Source organism: Eretmochelys imbricata, chromosome 3, assembly GCF_965152235.1.
Source record: "Eretmochelys imbricata isolate rEreImb1 chromosome 3, rEreImb1.hap1, whole genome shotgun sequence".
Classification (NCBI taxonomy): Eukaryota; Metazoa; Chordata; order Testudines; family Cheloniidae; genus Eretmochelys; species Eretmochelys imbricata.
The window spans coordinates 130,881,671-130,896,019 of record NC_135574.1 but is presented as its reverse complement, the minus strand read 5'-3'; the positions used below and the strand labels follow the sequence as shown (position 1 = coordinate 130,896,019).

At 42.5% G+C, this 14,349-nt stretch overlaps 1 protein-coding gene across 1 annotated transcript in view; it reads left to right on the top strand.

Annotated features, from left to right (window-relative positions):
* The first annotated feature begins 431 nt into the window (after positions 1 to 431).
* The window catches only part of RAB4A (RAB4A, member RAS oncogene family), a 30,493-nt gene continuing 16,575 nt past the window's right edge, over positions 432 to 14,349 (top strand). The window contains exons 1-4 of the mRNA XM_077813399.1: positions 432 to 627; positions 7,432 to 7,512; positions 11,929 to 12,043; positions 13,868 to 13,930. Of these exons, the coding sequence (XP_077669525.1) occupies positions 597 to 627; positions 7,432 to 7,512; positions 11,929 to 12,043; positions 13,868 to 13,930 (290 nt within the window). The 5' untranslated portion in view covers positions 432 to 596. The remainder of the gene's footprint in view (positions 628 to 7,431; positions 7,513 to 11,928; positions 12,044 to 13,867; positions 13,931 to 14,349) is intronic.

Here is a 14,349-nt window from a genome sequence, read left to right as displayed (position 1 = left end):
GGAGCCACCCGCCCCAGCCACCCCACTCCGGCATACCCAGGTGGCTGCCCAGGCCAGCACAGGAGAAGCGGCGCTGCGGGCGGAAGGGTCCCCTCTATCGCGCACCCGGGCAGACGAAGCGACACCACTCACGTGCCTCCCACACAGTTACTGGCCCCCCCCCCAGCCGCGCCCAGCCCCTCCCTCTCGCCTTCCGTCACCTGTCCCTTGCGCAGGCAGCCACGCCCACGTCCCCTGCTCAACTCCCAACGGCCTCCGCGGCTCGTTCTTAAGCCACGCACGTGCGCTCTGTTTTGGTGAGAGCCGTTGAGGGTGGGGAGGAGGGCGGAGAAGGGCAGACAATGCGCATGTGTGAAGGAGAGACCACGCCCCGAGAGGTGGGGGGGTGAAGAGCTGCGTGCGCACGCATGCGCAGATGTGGCAGTGCGTGCCCGTTCCGAACCAGTTGCTGCTGCTGAGGAAGCTTCTCGGGTTGGGGGGTTTGTAGCGGCGGCCGCTGTTGGGACTCGCCCCCCCCCCCGGCCATTTGTACCTGGCGTCCTGAGGCGCCCCCCAGGCCCTCGCTCAGCATCAGCCGAAGGCGCGACGCTTCCAAAATGTCGCAGACAGCAATGTCCGAGACCTATGGTAGGAGCCGGGCCGGGGCTGGCGGGGCGCGGCGCGGCGCTGCCCGGGCGGCTCTGCGCTTGCGGGGCCCCGGAGGGTTCGCTCCCTGCTCTCCCGTGCGAGGTGCCGGGCCCCCTTGCGGCCGGCCCGCAGGCGATGCCCGCGCCCTGTGCGGCGGTTCGGCCCGGTAGGGGGCACGGCACGCTGAGCTCCCGGGGGGCAGGGGCAGGGGATGTCAGCGGCTGCCGGTACTGCGGGACGGGTCTGGGAGCACCGGTGGTTATGCGGGAGCTCGGGTGGCTCCGGGGCCATCGACTCCCCGGCCCCAGCGTGTGGGATGCAGCAGGAGCAGTTTCCTCTCTGGGCGCAGCGCTGCGCGGGTGCCTCGGTGCTTTATCATCCCGGGGGGGGGAGATTTGCATCCTTCTGAATTAGGAAGAGTTGGCCACAGCTGGAGACAACAGGAAATTTGATGGACTCATGGCCTGACCCAGTTTGGCAGCGGGCTTTTAGCTCCTATCCTTCAGCCAGACTTTTTCTTTACGTTTGTGAAACAAGCAAACACTAAAATACATTACCTGTGTTGTCAGCTTCCTGGATTTCACCGTGGTCCTTCTCTTTGGTGCTCAGTACAAGCAGCCTACAATTAGAATGCCTAGTTTAATACGTTTTTTCAGTGTTGAGAACTGGTGATTTATTTGGCTTGTTGGTGAAATTCAGGCCTTGAATCTTAAGTAGACACTTAGTACTGTTGTATTTTAAAGGGATTCAGAAGGAACATCAGAGATCCATTGTTTTAGCAGGAGGTGATTGTTACTTTTGTGGCAGTGCTCAGAGATTTTAATTAGGATTAGAGTCTTGTGCTAGATCATGTCTTTCTATAAGTTTGTACGGAGCCTATGTCCAAAATGCTTAAAATCAAAGATAAAATATGTAAGTATAGAAAACCATAGGAGGGAATGGGGAAAGAGGACAAGAGAACAGTGATATCTTGTCTATGTAAGCACGCTACAGGACAAAGTTAAGGCAATCAAAGGGCCTGTGCCCAGCATGGCCATCTTCTTGCCGCTTGGTCTGGCTTACCACTGTAGCTGAGGGTTGTAGTGCTCTCCTCCTGCCCTAGAGAGGGGAAAAGGCAGTTCGTAGTCGTATTGAGCGCATCCTCAACTTAACAGGACATCATTGTAAGGGTAAGTACAATAACACATTTACTTGAGGTTCCTTCTCCTGCATTGGACTTGCCTGTGTTTGACTGCAGTGGAGTCTCAAACAGGTCCTGGCTCATGGCATAGCTTGATCAGAGGTGAAAGTAAGCCGGTACGCCCCGGTATGGCATACAGATAAGAGCCGGTGCGCCGTACCAGGACCGGCTTTCCCAGAGGGCAATTTAAAGCCCTGGGGTAGCGGCGGTGGGGCTGCGGCAGGGATTTAAAGGGCCCCAGAGCTCTGCTGCTGCTACCCCGCCGGGGCCCTTTAAATCTCCGCCGGGGCCCTTTAAATCTCCGCCGGGGCCCTTTAAATCTCCGCCGGGGCCCTGCTGCCTGAGCCCTGGGGTAGCAGCAGCGGGGCTCTGGCAAGGATTTAAAGGGCCCCAGAGCTCCAGCAGCTGCTACTGCCCTGGGGCCCTTTAAATCCCTGCCTGAGCCCTGCTGCCCAAGCCCTGGGGTAGCGGCAGTGGCGGGGCTCCAGCGGGCATTTAAAGGGCCGGGACGGTAGCAGCGGCTGGAGCCCCAGGGCCCTTTAAATCCCCAATGGAGCCCAGCCACCGCTACCCCAAGGCTCGGGCAGCAGGGCTTAGGCAGGGATTTAAAGGGCTTGGGGCTCTGGTAGCTGTTACCACAGCGGAGCCCCAGGCCCTTTAAAGTTCTGCCAGAGCCCCGGGGTAGTGGTGGCAGCTGGGAGCTTCCAGGGCTCCTCAGTGATTTAAAGGGCCTGAGGCTCCGCTGCAGTAGTGGCAGTTGGAGCCCTGGGCCCTTTAGATCACCTCCAAGCCCCAGGGCTCCCAGCTGCCTCTGCAGCTGGTAGCTCGGGGGTGATTTAAAGGGCTGCGGGCTCCCAGCCGCCACTACCATGCTGACCAGTTTTGTGACTAATGATGGTATTTCTTGTCGTCTGAAACTCTCTGTGGTGCATGCCATATAGTTACTTTTTTTCTGAAGATTTGTTTTTAAACCACCTTCTCTGTGTTATAAGGATCTTAACTACAACCAAAGATTAACATTTCTAAACTTTTCTTTTAGCCATAGCAGCAAATTTTTGTGTAATGTCTGAGTGACCTTCTTCTTTCAGTTGCACTGTCCAGAAAGAATGACAGAATTTAAGACAGAAGCTCCTCTAGGATGACAGCTGAATGGAATGTTGGAACTAAGGTTTCTTTGTCAGTTGTGAAGAAAGAGAAAACAAACCACAAAATGAAGTGACTTGCAAAGTGTTTTTGCTTCCAATTCTGCTCTGGGAAGAGATGACTGAAAAGACATTCAGGCAATTCAGCAGCAGTAGAAGCACTAGATGTAAATTGCTTTCAGTGCTCTAATACTACATGGAGTGAGCATAAGAAATCAATTTTGTTCCTCACTGAGTTTGAATAAAGACTGGTGTATGCTGAAATTATAGCTGGACCAAGGGGATGCGTTAAAACCCATTTTTGTAGGGTAGACAGGACTAAAACCATGTTTCTGAATCATGTTAAAGCTTTGGCTGTGTCAGCGCAGGTCAAGGACTGTTCAAAACAGTTAAATCCTGTCTAAATTACAGAATGGAATGGAGTCGTAACGGTCTTCTGACACGATTGTACCTGGAGTGTAGCATGGATGTTTGTGAGAGGAGTTTGCCAAAACAGCAGAGTGAAAAGTACTCTCTTCTCTTTTTACCTGTTGCATAATGTATGGACAAAGGGCATGTGGTGAAATTAAGTCTGTGCACTTTGTGTAAAAAAATTTCCATTTAATAATGTGTGTTCAACTTGTGCAACTCATCCAAAAGACGTTATTGTAGCATTTTTACTCCACAGATATGCTCCTAGTGTATACTCTGAAACATATCTATGTTTGTCACTGACAAAAAGTTTGTTTTTGTTCATACTTACTGTAAGATGAAAAGAGCTATGTGGAAATAAGATGGATTCTATGCTGGTGTTCTCAACATACGTTCTAGTAGCAAAATCTTCAATAAAGAGATGTGTGTGCATATATACTTCAATTTACACCTTAACCTCACTGTTGCAGCTCATTTGAACCAGTGTTTGCTAAATGGCAGTTCAAAAAAAATGTAAAATATTAAATTGTAAACTAAATTTGATCTGGAGTCGACTGTTTAGATGACAAAAAGTTTGAGGCATGGACTGTCTCCTATTGTGATTATACTGCACAATGGGACCCTAATCCTGATTTGGCCCTCTGTGCTAGTATGATACAAATAATAAGAGACAACCCTGGAATACCAAAATGCCATTTTCACTTTTCAGAGTAGAATTTGAAGGGATACCATCATCTTCAAACTTTCAGACACATTTTTTAAGTACAACTGTTAGAGTAATTGTAGAGGTTATTTGTAACTGAAAAAGGTTAAAGAGGAAAATATCTTTCATTTTTTTTTTTTTTTTAGTTTATACACTAAGTGCTATCAAATGCACAGGGTATAGTCAGGTTTCAGAGGGGTAGCCATGTTAGTCTGTATCAGTAAAAACAACGAGGAGTCCTTGTGGCCCCTTAGAGACTAACAGATTTATTTGTATTTGTTTTTGTATAGTCAGGTTCACTGTGTCTGATGTGGCTCTTTCACACAATGTGGTGGTGGGGATTTAACACTCCCCCCCCCCCCCCCCCCTTTTAACTACAAAATCTGAGAAGGAGCCTTAGCTAAGTGTATTACCTAAGACTACTTGATTTTAAATATGGGTTTAAAGTCACTGATATACTTTAAATCTGGGAGACTGTATTGAACCAAACTGATCACAATGAAGATACAACGTTCTTTTGAAAAGCTTGTGTTAATTCTTAAGTGGGGGAAAAATCTGAATTTAAAAACTTTGTCAGATATCTACAAAGCTGTCAGCTGATGCCATCTTGGGACACTGCGGGATTTTATGATAAATGTCACAGTTTGACGCAGGCAGTAGTCTTGGAGGCTTTCCAGATGGCCCAGAGAATGAAATCTTCTGAAAAGCATGCATTTTGGTAATACAGAAGTTGGGAGAAGAACTGTAGGCCAAATAAAGGCGCCTAGGAACCAGTGATATACACTGTGTGAAGCCCTACCTTTCAGTCCACTGGGGAAGACGCTATCCAGAATGCCCATCAACTAGAACAAAAAACCCTCCTGTGTAACTGTAAAGGAAGCAAGAATAGCTGGATGGAGGAGTGAAGTTTAACTGGGAGAAGAATTTGGGAACAGAATGTAGTGAGGAAGAGTGATCCTATACCTGTGAGTAAGTCAAACATCTCAAATTAGCAGAAAATATAATGCTTTGATATAATTCTAACGTCATGTGTGGCACCAAAAAGGCAAAACACAACCATAAAACAGTGACAGTGTACGCTGTCATTGTAGAGATGAATACATTCTGGAGGAAAGTTTTACAGACATAAGAGGGATGGGAACATCCAAGCATCAGTCTTCTGTTCTGTCTTCCCATTTACTCTTCAACAGCAGGATTTTATAAACACTGAGAAATTTATTTGTGGTGGTTTTGCTATTCCTATAAAATGCTTAATGATGCGCCGTAACAAAGAATCATTCCCTAAAGCTAACTGATTGATTAACCAAAGTGACTATTACCTGTAGTTTAGTGAGTTGGACTAGTTGTTTCTTGTTACTTTGTCCTTCAAGATTTTCAAACTAGTAGATATCTTTTCGCACCTAGTTTTTAATCATAGATTGGAAGAGAGAACCAAGCTTTCTGCTTTTTCAACTTCAAATCTGTTTTTTACCTTTGAAATAACTAGTCATGGAACTGAACAGTTGAATAAACGGAAATGACAAAAATACTGTCTTGGTACTTGCAGAAAAGGCTAGTTGTCAAAAGCTGACGGCACTTTAGCAGACTCTGTCCTGGTATTTAGCTGGTGCCTTCCACCAGACCAGTGGTTTGACTTTTTTAAAAAAACTTGGTAACAAACATGTACTGATTAATATCTTTTATTAACATAAATGATTTTAATAGGTTATAGTAAATTTAGGTCTCAACACAGGTCATAATTAGGCTTACTTTTAAAAATAAACTTAAGTTCAATTTTTTTAAAAAATATTAATTCAATCCACCCTGAATTAACATGCCAAATTTAATCTTTATTGCCATGTATTGGGAAATTGATATGAGAAAATTTATTAATATCAGACATAAATGTTGGGGGAAAAAATCTTTCCTTTCCTTGTCCTAAGCAAACAGTGAAAGTAGTTCCATAAGGGAAGGGTGAAGCAGGTGTGGGCAGAGCACAAATACTGAACATATAAATGAGCCAAATATAAAGAATTATTCAGTTAACTTCTATTTCTGAATCACTTTTCATGGCACAGAAGTGGCTTAATTTTTAAGGGAGATGTGAAGGCAGTGATCCTGGAATATATAACTTTTTTTTAAGCCTGTACATATTTTCTGTATCTGAAACAAGTTTTTCTATATATTACAGTAGAATATGGAGTTGTGTAATTAATACACATACCCTTTTAATTTGTTTTCATTAATCCAAGCATAACAGCACAACTCAAGGGTTTTGCACATGGATTGATGATACAAATGCATGACCACACTAACTATCTACAGAACATCAAGCTAAAGGGTGACGAATTTCTGGAGATGGTAGTGCTCAGTATTGTGTGTTGGGTTTTTTTGTTTTGGGTTTTTTTTTTTTTTAAAGTGAAGTATGTCAGTTTAAAAACTGAGTTTCTTAATTTCTTTGTAGTAGGTGTTGTTATAATACTAAACTTATTTATTCCTTACAAATGGCTTATGTATCTTGAATCCAACAGTTTATTGATTTGTAATATGGTTATGCCACAGTTTTTTTCCCTGAACTCTAACAACTACTTTGTGTATCAGTATATCTTAAATGGTGTTTTGATTTTGTTCAGCATCATGGTGAATTTTTTTAGTTCTTGATACTACAAATAGCAATGCTTCATTTTCTCTTGACTGTCTTAAGGTTGACTTTTTCTGTGTTCTCTTGATGTAAGAACTGTTACATGAAGCAGAGCAGTTTTCATGTGTTTAAAATAAATCACCTCTTATGCTCTTAACGGCCAAGAGGCATGGAAATGGTATTACTTCTAAGTAATATCACTTCTACATTTTATGATCGGAATCAATGATTGGAATCAATTCCTAGGACTTTCAGTATGACTTTCATTTTGACTTTACAGAAACATCTTCATGTACAAGAACTGTGTTGTAATGTCTGAGCAACTTGAAATGACTTTCAAATAGTGTTTAGGGCTCTCATTGTGAAAAGTGGGGATACTACGAAAAACATCTTTAAAGACCACCTATCTTACTATGCCTTTGTTTTTTTTCTTTAAATTGCCCTTTTAATCCACCTTCTCTGCTTTTTAGTTATCTATCCCTATAGCTCCATAAACGTGGTGCTATAACTCTTTTAACCCCTTTATTGCTACCTTATCTTTATGGCCGTTTTCCTAAGTTTCCTATCTATTCCTCCTCTTTAGAATAACAGCTAGTGGCAGCTGGCTGACTGAAGACTTGTTTTCTCCTTACCCTTATTTACTTGGTCTGTTGACAAGGCAAAAAGCAGATATTAAAACAGCAGTAAATGTCTCATAGTTGGCTCTCTTCACTTTCATATTTGCACTTCTTTTGTTTTCATTCTTCAGATTTCCTGTTTAAATTCTTGGTTATTGGAAATGCTGGAACTGGCAAGTCCTGTTTGCTTCATCAGTTTATTGAGAAGAAATGTAAGTATTTATGTCTGCACAGTGACGTGTCTGATGTTTCACTGTACAGTAGTTTTAAAGCTCTGTCCACACTGACATCCATTTTTTGCTAGCCACAACGCTGTTTAAAAGTATTTTGTACTAACAACATTTCTTTAACCAGTGTAGACAGGAATTTCGTCTGGGAACTGTGTTCAAAACCATGTTCTAAAACTGTGCTGTTTTAGAGGGAGATGATCAATACTATGATGCTCAGTAATAATTCTTGTTCACATTGTCCAGGTAAACCATGCTAGGGCATGCTAGTAGTGAGTGTTTAAGCAAAGTAAACTAGCATGTTTCTGATGCCAGAGTGGGCTGGGCCAACACTTGTGAGAGTACACCTTTATCTATTCTGTACTTGTTTATATTTGGCAAAAAACTACTTTAATACAGAGTTGACATTGCTTGGTGGCATGTCGTTCCTTTGCAGAACATTGAGTTGATCAAAACTGAGACTTCAGAAAACCAGCAAATGCGGAGTTATGGTTGCCCATGCAACTTTAACTCTTCTTTTCTCTTTCAGCAGTGCTCCCATACACCCCCTTAACACACATACCTTTATTCTGCAAACTCCACAGTTGCAGAGCTCTTCACTTCCTTTTACAGCCCATTCTCTCTCACCCACAGGATTTCATCTAACAGTATTAGAGAACAAAAAAGAACAGGTTCCCTATACCCTCTTCAAGCAATGACTCATTATTCACGTTGGCTATTGGCATTATAAGATTCAGGGAGTTCCAGCTCCTGGCATATACTCTCACACTTAGCCAACTCCTCAGAAAAAAGAGCATACACGTTGCAGGAGCTTGGGGTGCACTGGCAGAACTGGGGGGTGCTATGCCTTCTTCACTTAAGCCTCTAACCTCTCTCACCTCCCCTGCCAACCATCTCCATTTTTCCGCCTCCCTTCATTGCAGCCACAAACCCTCCTCCCTTCCTGGGAAGCCTTCACATGTCTAACTTTTTGTTCCCCTCCAAAATGAAAGTGCCACCCCCGACTGACAGGTCTTGTCTATGCTTAAAATGCTGCAGCAGCACAGCTGCAGCACTTCAGTGAAGGCGCTTCCTACACCAATGGCGTAGGTAATCCACCTCCCTGAGAGGCAGTAGCTAAGTCAACAGGAGAAATGCTTCTGTCGACAGTGCTTTCTACATTTGGAGTAGGTCAGTATAAACTTGCATCATTCAGGGGTGTGGATTTTATATACCTGTTTTTCCTTTTACACACCCTTGAGCAACGTAGTTATACGGACATAAGTTGCTACTGTAGACCAAGGGCATGTCTACACTACAAAATTAAGTCAACTTAATTTATGTCAGCATACAGCCACTGCAGTAATTGCATCATTTGGATGTCTACACTTTGCTCCTTGTGTCAGCAGGCACGTCCTCACCAGGAGCGCTTGTACTGTCAGTAAAACAACAAGGAGTCCAGTGGCACCTTAAAGACTGGCAGATTTATTTGGGCATAAGCTCTCATGGGTAAAAAACCCACTTCTTCAGATGCATGGAGTGAAAATTACAGATATAGGCATAAATATATATTTGCCCTTCTCTTCATATGCCACTATATATTTATGCCTGTATCTGTAATTTTCACTCCATGCATCTGAAGTGGGTTTTTTACCCATGAAAGCTTATGCCCAAATAAATCTGCCAGTCTTTAAGGTGCCATCGGACTCCTTGTTGTTTTTGTGGATACAGACTAACATGGCTACTCTGATACTTCGTACTGTCGGTGTGGGGTATTGTGGGATGGCTTCTCAAAGCCAGTAACAGTCCATGTAAGCAATTCAGTGTCTACCTTGGCACTGTGTCAACCTAACTACATCAACACTGACTCTGCGCCTCTCATGGAGGTTGAGTTATTAAGTCGACACAGTGGGGGGCAGATATGTTGGTGGGAGCGAAATTTTAATGTAGACACTTACATAGTTAGGTCAGTGCAAGGCGGCTTATGTCAACCTAACTCTGTAGTGTAGACCCAGACCCAAGCCTCAAATTGCAGCAACCTTCTGCCACTAAGTTCAAAACTCCTTTTGTCTGAAGTGGGGGGTTATGATTGTTAATTGAATGGTGAGTTCACAGCCACCAAGAGGTATGTCTGTGATTCATCCCTTTGTAGTACCTCTCAGTTTAACAGTGCAAGGCAGCAGAATAAACCATTTTGTGGAGTGCTGTAACTTGGGAACCCCTTGGTCAAATGACCGCAAATTTGGATCACTAACACTATTGTGCCCCCACTAGGCACACCAAATTTCAGAGTAATCTGTTTTATTTTTAGAGTACTTATAAGAGACTAGTTTAAAACATATGGATGACAGCAATGGAAACTCTAGCTGTTTTACTGTATTGGCACATGCGCACTATAAAAAATGTTTTTTCTTAAATACTGTTGTCACTAAATGCACTACCTTTGACTCGCATCACATCAGCAGTTTGATCTGTAGCTCTGGGCACAAAAAAACCAAACACCACCCACCTAAAACAATGTTTAAGAAATGGCTCTTTTGGGGGTGGAGGCTTCTATTTCTGGAACTCTGGGCTGAAATGACTCCAAATTTGTGTCTTTAATCCTACCTGCTGATGAAAGAGAAATCAGACTAAGACTGCTGATTTTAGAAAACTTAGAAAGGTCCACCTTTAAACAGATGTCATGATTCACCCTTTAACTATAAAGGCACTCCTATGCCACTATAAGGCATGGCAGTGCATAATGCTCTCGAAGCATTTCACAAAGATGGGAAGATTTTATTGCTATTTATCTAGATGGGCAGCTGAGACAGACAGAAGTTTACCGGAGTGTCCTGAGGAAACTCAACTGTCTCCCAATGCCTAGTCTCTTGCTATGACTGATAGATAGGACCTTACCAAATTCATTGCCATGAAAAAAACGTGGCGGATTGTGAAATCTGGTCGTTTGTTTGTTTTTTTACCCTATACTATGCAGATTTCACGGAGGAGACCAGAGTTTCTCAAATTGGGGGTCCTGACACAAAAGGGAGTTACAGGGGGTTTGAAGGTTATTTTAGGGGGGTTGCACTATGGCCACCCTTACTTCTGCGCTGCCTTCAGAGCTAGGCAGCCGGAGAGCGGGGGCTGCTGATTGATGGCCCAGCTCCGCAGGCAGCAGCGCAGAAGTAAGGGTGGCAATACTATACCATGCCATCCTTACTTCTGTGCTGCTGCTGCTGCTGGCAGTGACTCTGCCTTCAGAGCTGGGCTCCTGGCCAGCAGCCACTGCTCTCCAGCTGCCTGGCTCTGAAGGCAGCACCACTGCCAGCAACAGAACAGAAGTAAGGGTAGCTGTACTGCAACCACTCTTACAATAACCTTGTGATCACCCCACACAAATCCTTTTGGGTCAGGACCCCTACAATTACAACACTGAAATTTCAGAATTAAATAGCTGAAATCATAAAATTTATTATTTTTAAAATCCTATGACTGTGAAATTGACCAAAATGGACTGTGAATTTGGTAGGGCCCTACTAATAGGCAACCCTGCCTTTCATGTTAGCAGATACTTCGTTGACTCTGGTAGTGGTGCTTAATGTTTTTATTGGTTTATCTTACATTTATCACTTTGAGTCATGCATTCATTGTCATGATATTTAAACAAAAATGAACTGGGATTCTGATACACAGTGTGCATTATGTACGGTTTGCTAGCTAGTTAATAAACTATTTAACCTCCTGGTTGACCCATGCAACACTCACATGGCCCCGTAGTTATGCACTGGGGCATGTTCCTGTACTTAAGCAGGTGTGAATTGCTGCACATTTTGAAATATGAGCTCCGTATGTATGCACATGAACCAGCTTATTCGTTTACTTTACAGGAGAAATAGAGCCTCTATATTTGTGGACAAGACTGAGTCCGTTGTGTTCTGCTGTTGTATTGAATTGATCTGTTTTTAAAAAATGTAGAGCCTGAAACATGGTCATACAGAGATTATATTAAAATTACCCTAAAATTGCTAGTGGGTTCAGTATTATGAAGTGGCTGTATTTTAAGAGAATCTTTCCTGCAGTGATACTTTGAATTGGTCAGGATATTCAAAAATTGAGGGGGAAAATGTATTGATGGCACTGGAGATACGTTGGATTATGTACAATTCATCTGGTCTTTTGACAAGCAAGTTGTAACTTTATGGTTACAGTTGAAGAGTTTTGCTCCTGCCTAAAATGGGAGCATATGCTTCACAGAAGTTGATTTATCTAGCATTTACAGTAAGTGGTAGAGATCTATTTTTAATGGCACTTTCACTGTTTATACTCTTACCTTCACAATGAATATATATTGAAATGTTTCTAAGTTATGTAAAAACATCTAATTATAAACCTGAAATGTTTTCAAAATAAGCACTAAATCTGTTTTTCTTTCTATTTTAGTCAAAGATGACTCAAATCATACTATAGGAGTGGAATTTGGTTCCAAGATAATAAATGTAGGGGGTAAATATGTAAAATTACAGATATGGGACACAGCAGGACAAGAGAGATTCAGGTATCTTTTTCATTTACTTTATTAAAGAATATTTAATACTAAATTGGAAGTGTAGATATTATGGACCAAATTCAGCCCTGGTGTAAATGGGTGCAGTTAATGTCTGAGTCATTGGAGTTGTATTGCTTATATCATGGCTATGTTATGTCAGTGCTCTGTTCCACTGAGTCAGATTCGCAGCTTGTGTAAACTGGTGTAGCTCCATTGACTTCCTCAGTTGATGCAGGTCAGCATCATTCTACTGTTCAAGCCTTCTGTTTTTCATATAGTGAAACACCACTCATGTGGTTGGTTGTGTAGTGTAAGTTTATATAATGGTTAAGGTACGTAAATAGAGTAATACATGCCTTAAGTTTGCTTACCAAATTCAAATATCATGTTATGACATTTTGAGTACTCAGATTTGTGTGGGAAACTTCTGGCTGGAACAAGGAAGTGCCAAGAAACTATATGCCAATCAAAATATACAAGAAAATAAATCCCAATATCAATGTAGTCTTTTACAAAAATAGTCCTAGTACATTTGTCAGATACATTCATAGTCTGCCAAATACACTTCTAGAGAAACTGGTCTATGTCCCAGACATGTTGGTATAGGTACAATATATTGTTAAAGGTACATTGGTGTTTTGGTTTTGATAAGCGAAGGTCGTTGCCTCTCTCCACTCCCTTAAATGATTCAGACGGCTATTTATTATCTGGTATATTCCAGGATCCCAGTTAAAATGTAGATACTGAAGGTTTTGATACAAATATTTGAATTGACCTCTATCTAAAAGTACTCAACGATACGTTATGTCTACTTCAATATTCTTTAGCTGAACGGTTGATCAAAACTCCAATTAGAAGTTATCTTTAGTTGCTTAAAGCTAAACTACAACTGACCTACAGTGGGTGACTCTCTTTATCTGGGTTTATCTGGTGAAGTTGCAAATTTTTAAAAAAATATCATGTCTGAAACACGATGTACTTTCATTGCAGTGTAGACATACCCAGGGTTAGTGGAACTCAAGTTAGCAGACCCTGGGTTAGTTAACCTAGGATTTGAGCATCTTTAGGAATTGTTGAACCCTAAGTCCCAACCTGGGGTACCAGTGTCTATGAATTATAGGGCCCAAGTCCAAACACCCATATCCCAGATTTTTTAGCACCTCCCAAAATGTTGCCATTCTAGCCTGTTGTGGTGCAGCGTGGGAGAACTTCACTGTTCACGAAATTTGACAGAAGACAAAGTAATAGGGTTTGAACCTTGGGTTCTGGCTTGACTGTAGCGTCCTGGGTCCAAGCCCCGAGTTAGTGCTATTTGTTTGTAAATTGTCGAGGGGGCTAGGCTTGAGCCAGAGTTCAGAACCTGGGCTAATATTGCAGACAGGGTAGATATACCCAATAAGAGCCTCTTAGGAAAACCTCCACTGGAGGTCACAAAAGACAGACCAAATAATAGGAGAAATGAATTTCAAAGCTGAAGACTCCTGAGAATGTCCTGCTGTTGGGCAAACCAGAGGACTGTTCATGCACCTCGGATGATCACAATTGCCCTGGAATGAGTGGATACAATCTCTCATGTAGCCAGGACCCAGAGAGTTTGGAACTCCTAGGTCAAACGCACAGTTCAAACTCTGCCTGGAAGTCACTTGGTAACCAGTGCAGATTGCAAAACATTGGTGGAAGGTGCTTCCTCCAGGAAATACTGCTTAATTAGTTGCTTCAGTTTCTGAATTGTTTGAAAGCGTAGCCCCATATGGAACACATAATGGTAACCCAGACTTGAGATGACAAAGACATTATGGGAGCATAATTTTGCAACTTAAAATTCCCTTTCAGGTCTGTAACAAGAAGTTACTACAGAGGTGCAGCGGGTGCTTTGCTTGTCTATGACATTACCAGGTAATAAAAATTAACCATTTCTGGCTTTTTCTTTTTTACTTAATAGTATCTAGTGTCAAATGAATTATAGACTTAATAATTCAAAATGTTTTTCTTTAAAATCAATACTTAGGGGCTTATCAGTTGGACGCGACAGAGGAGGAGAGAGACGTGGTTTGTTGTTCAGTTACAGGATGCTTTAGTGTGGTGTGGTTGTGAAAAAAGGCAAATGTGTTCCTAAGGTATATCAAGCAAGGCATTTCCAGTAGAGAGAGAAGTATTAATGCCATTGTACAAGGCATTGCTAATAGGAATACTGTGTACAATTCTGGTGAATGAATTCAGCTGGAATGAATAAAATGCATTCAGCTGGAATTGGTGTAGAGAAGATCTAGTAGGATGATCAGGGTCTAAACAGTGAAGTTCCACTCTGATCTAAA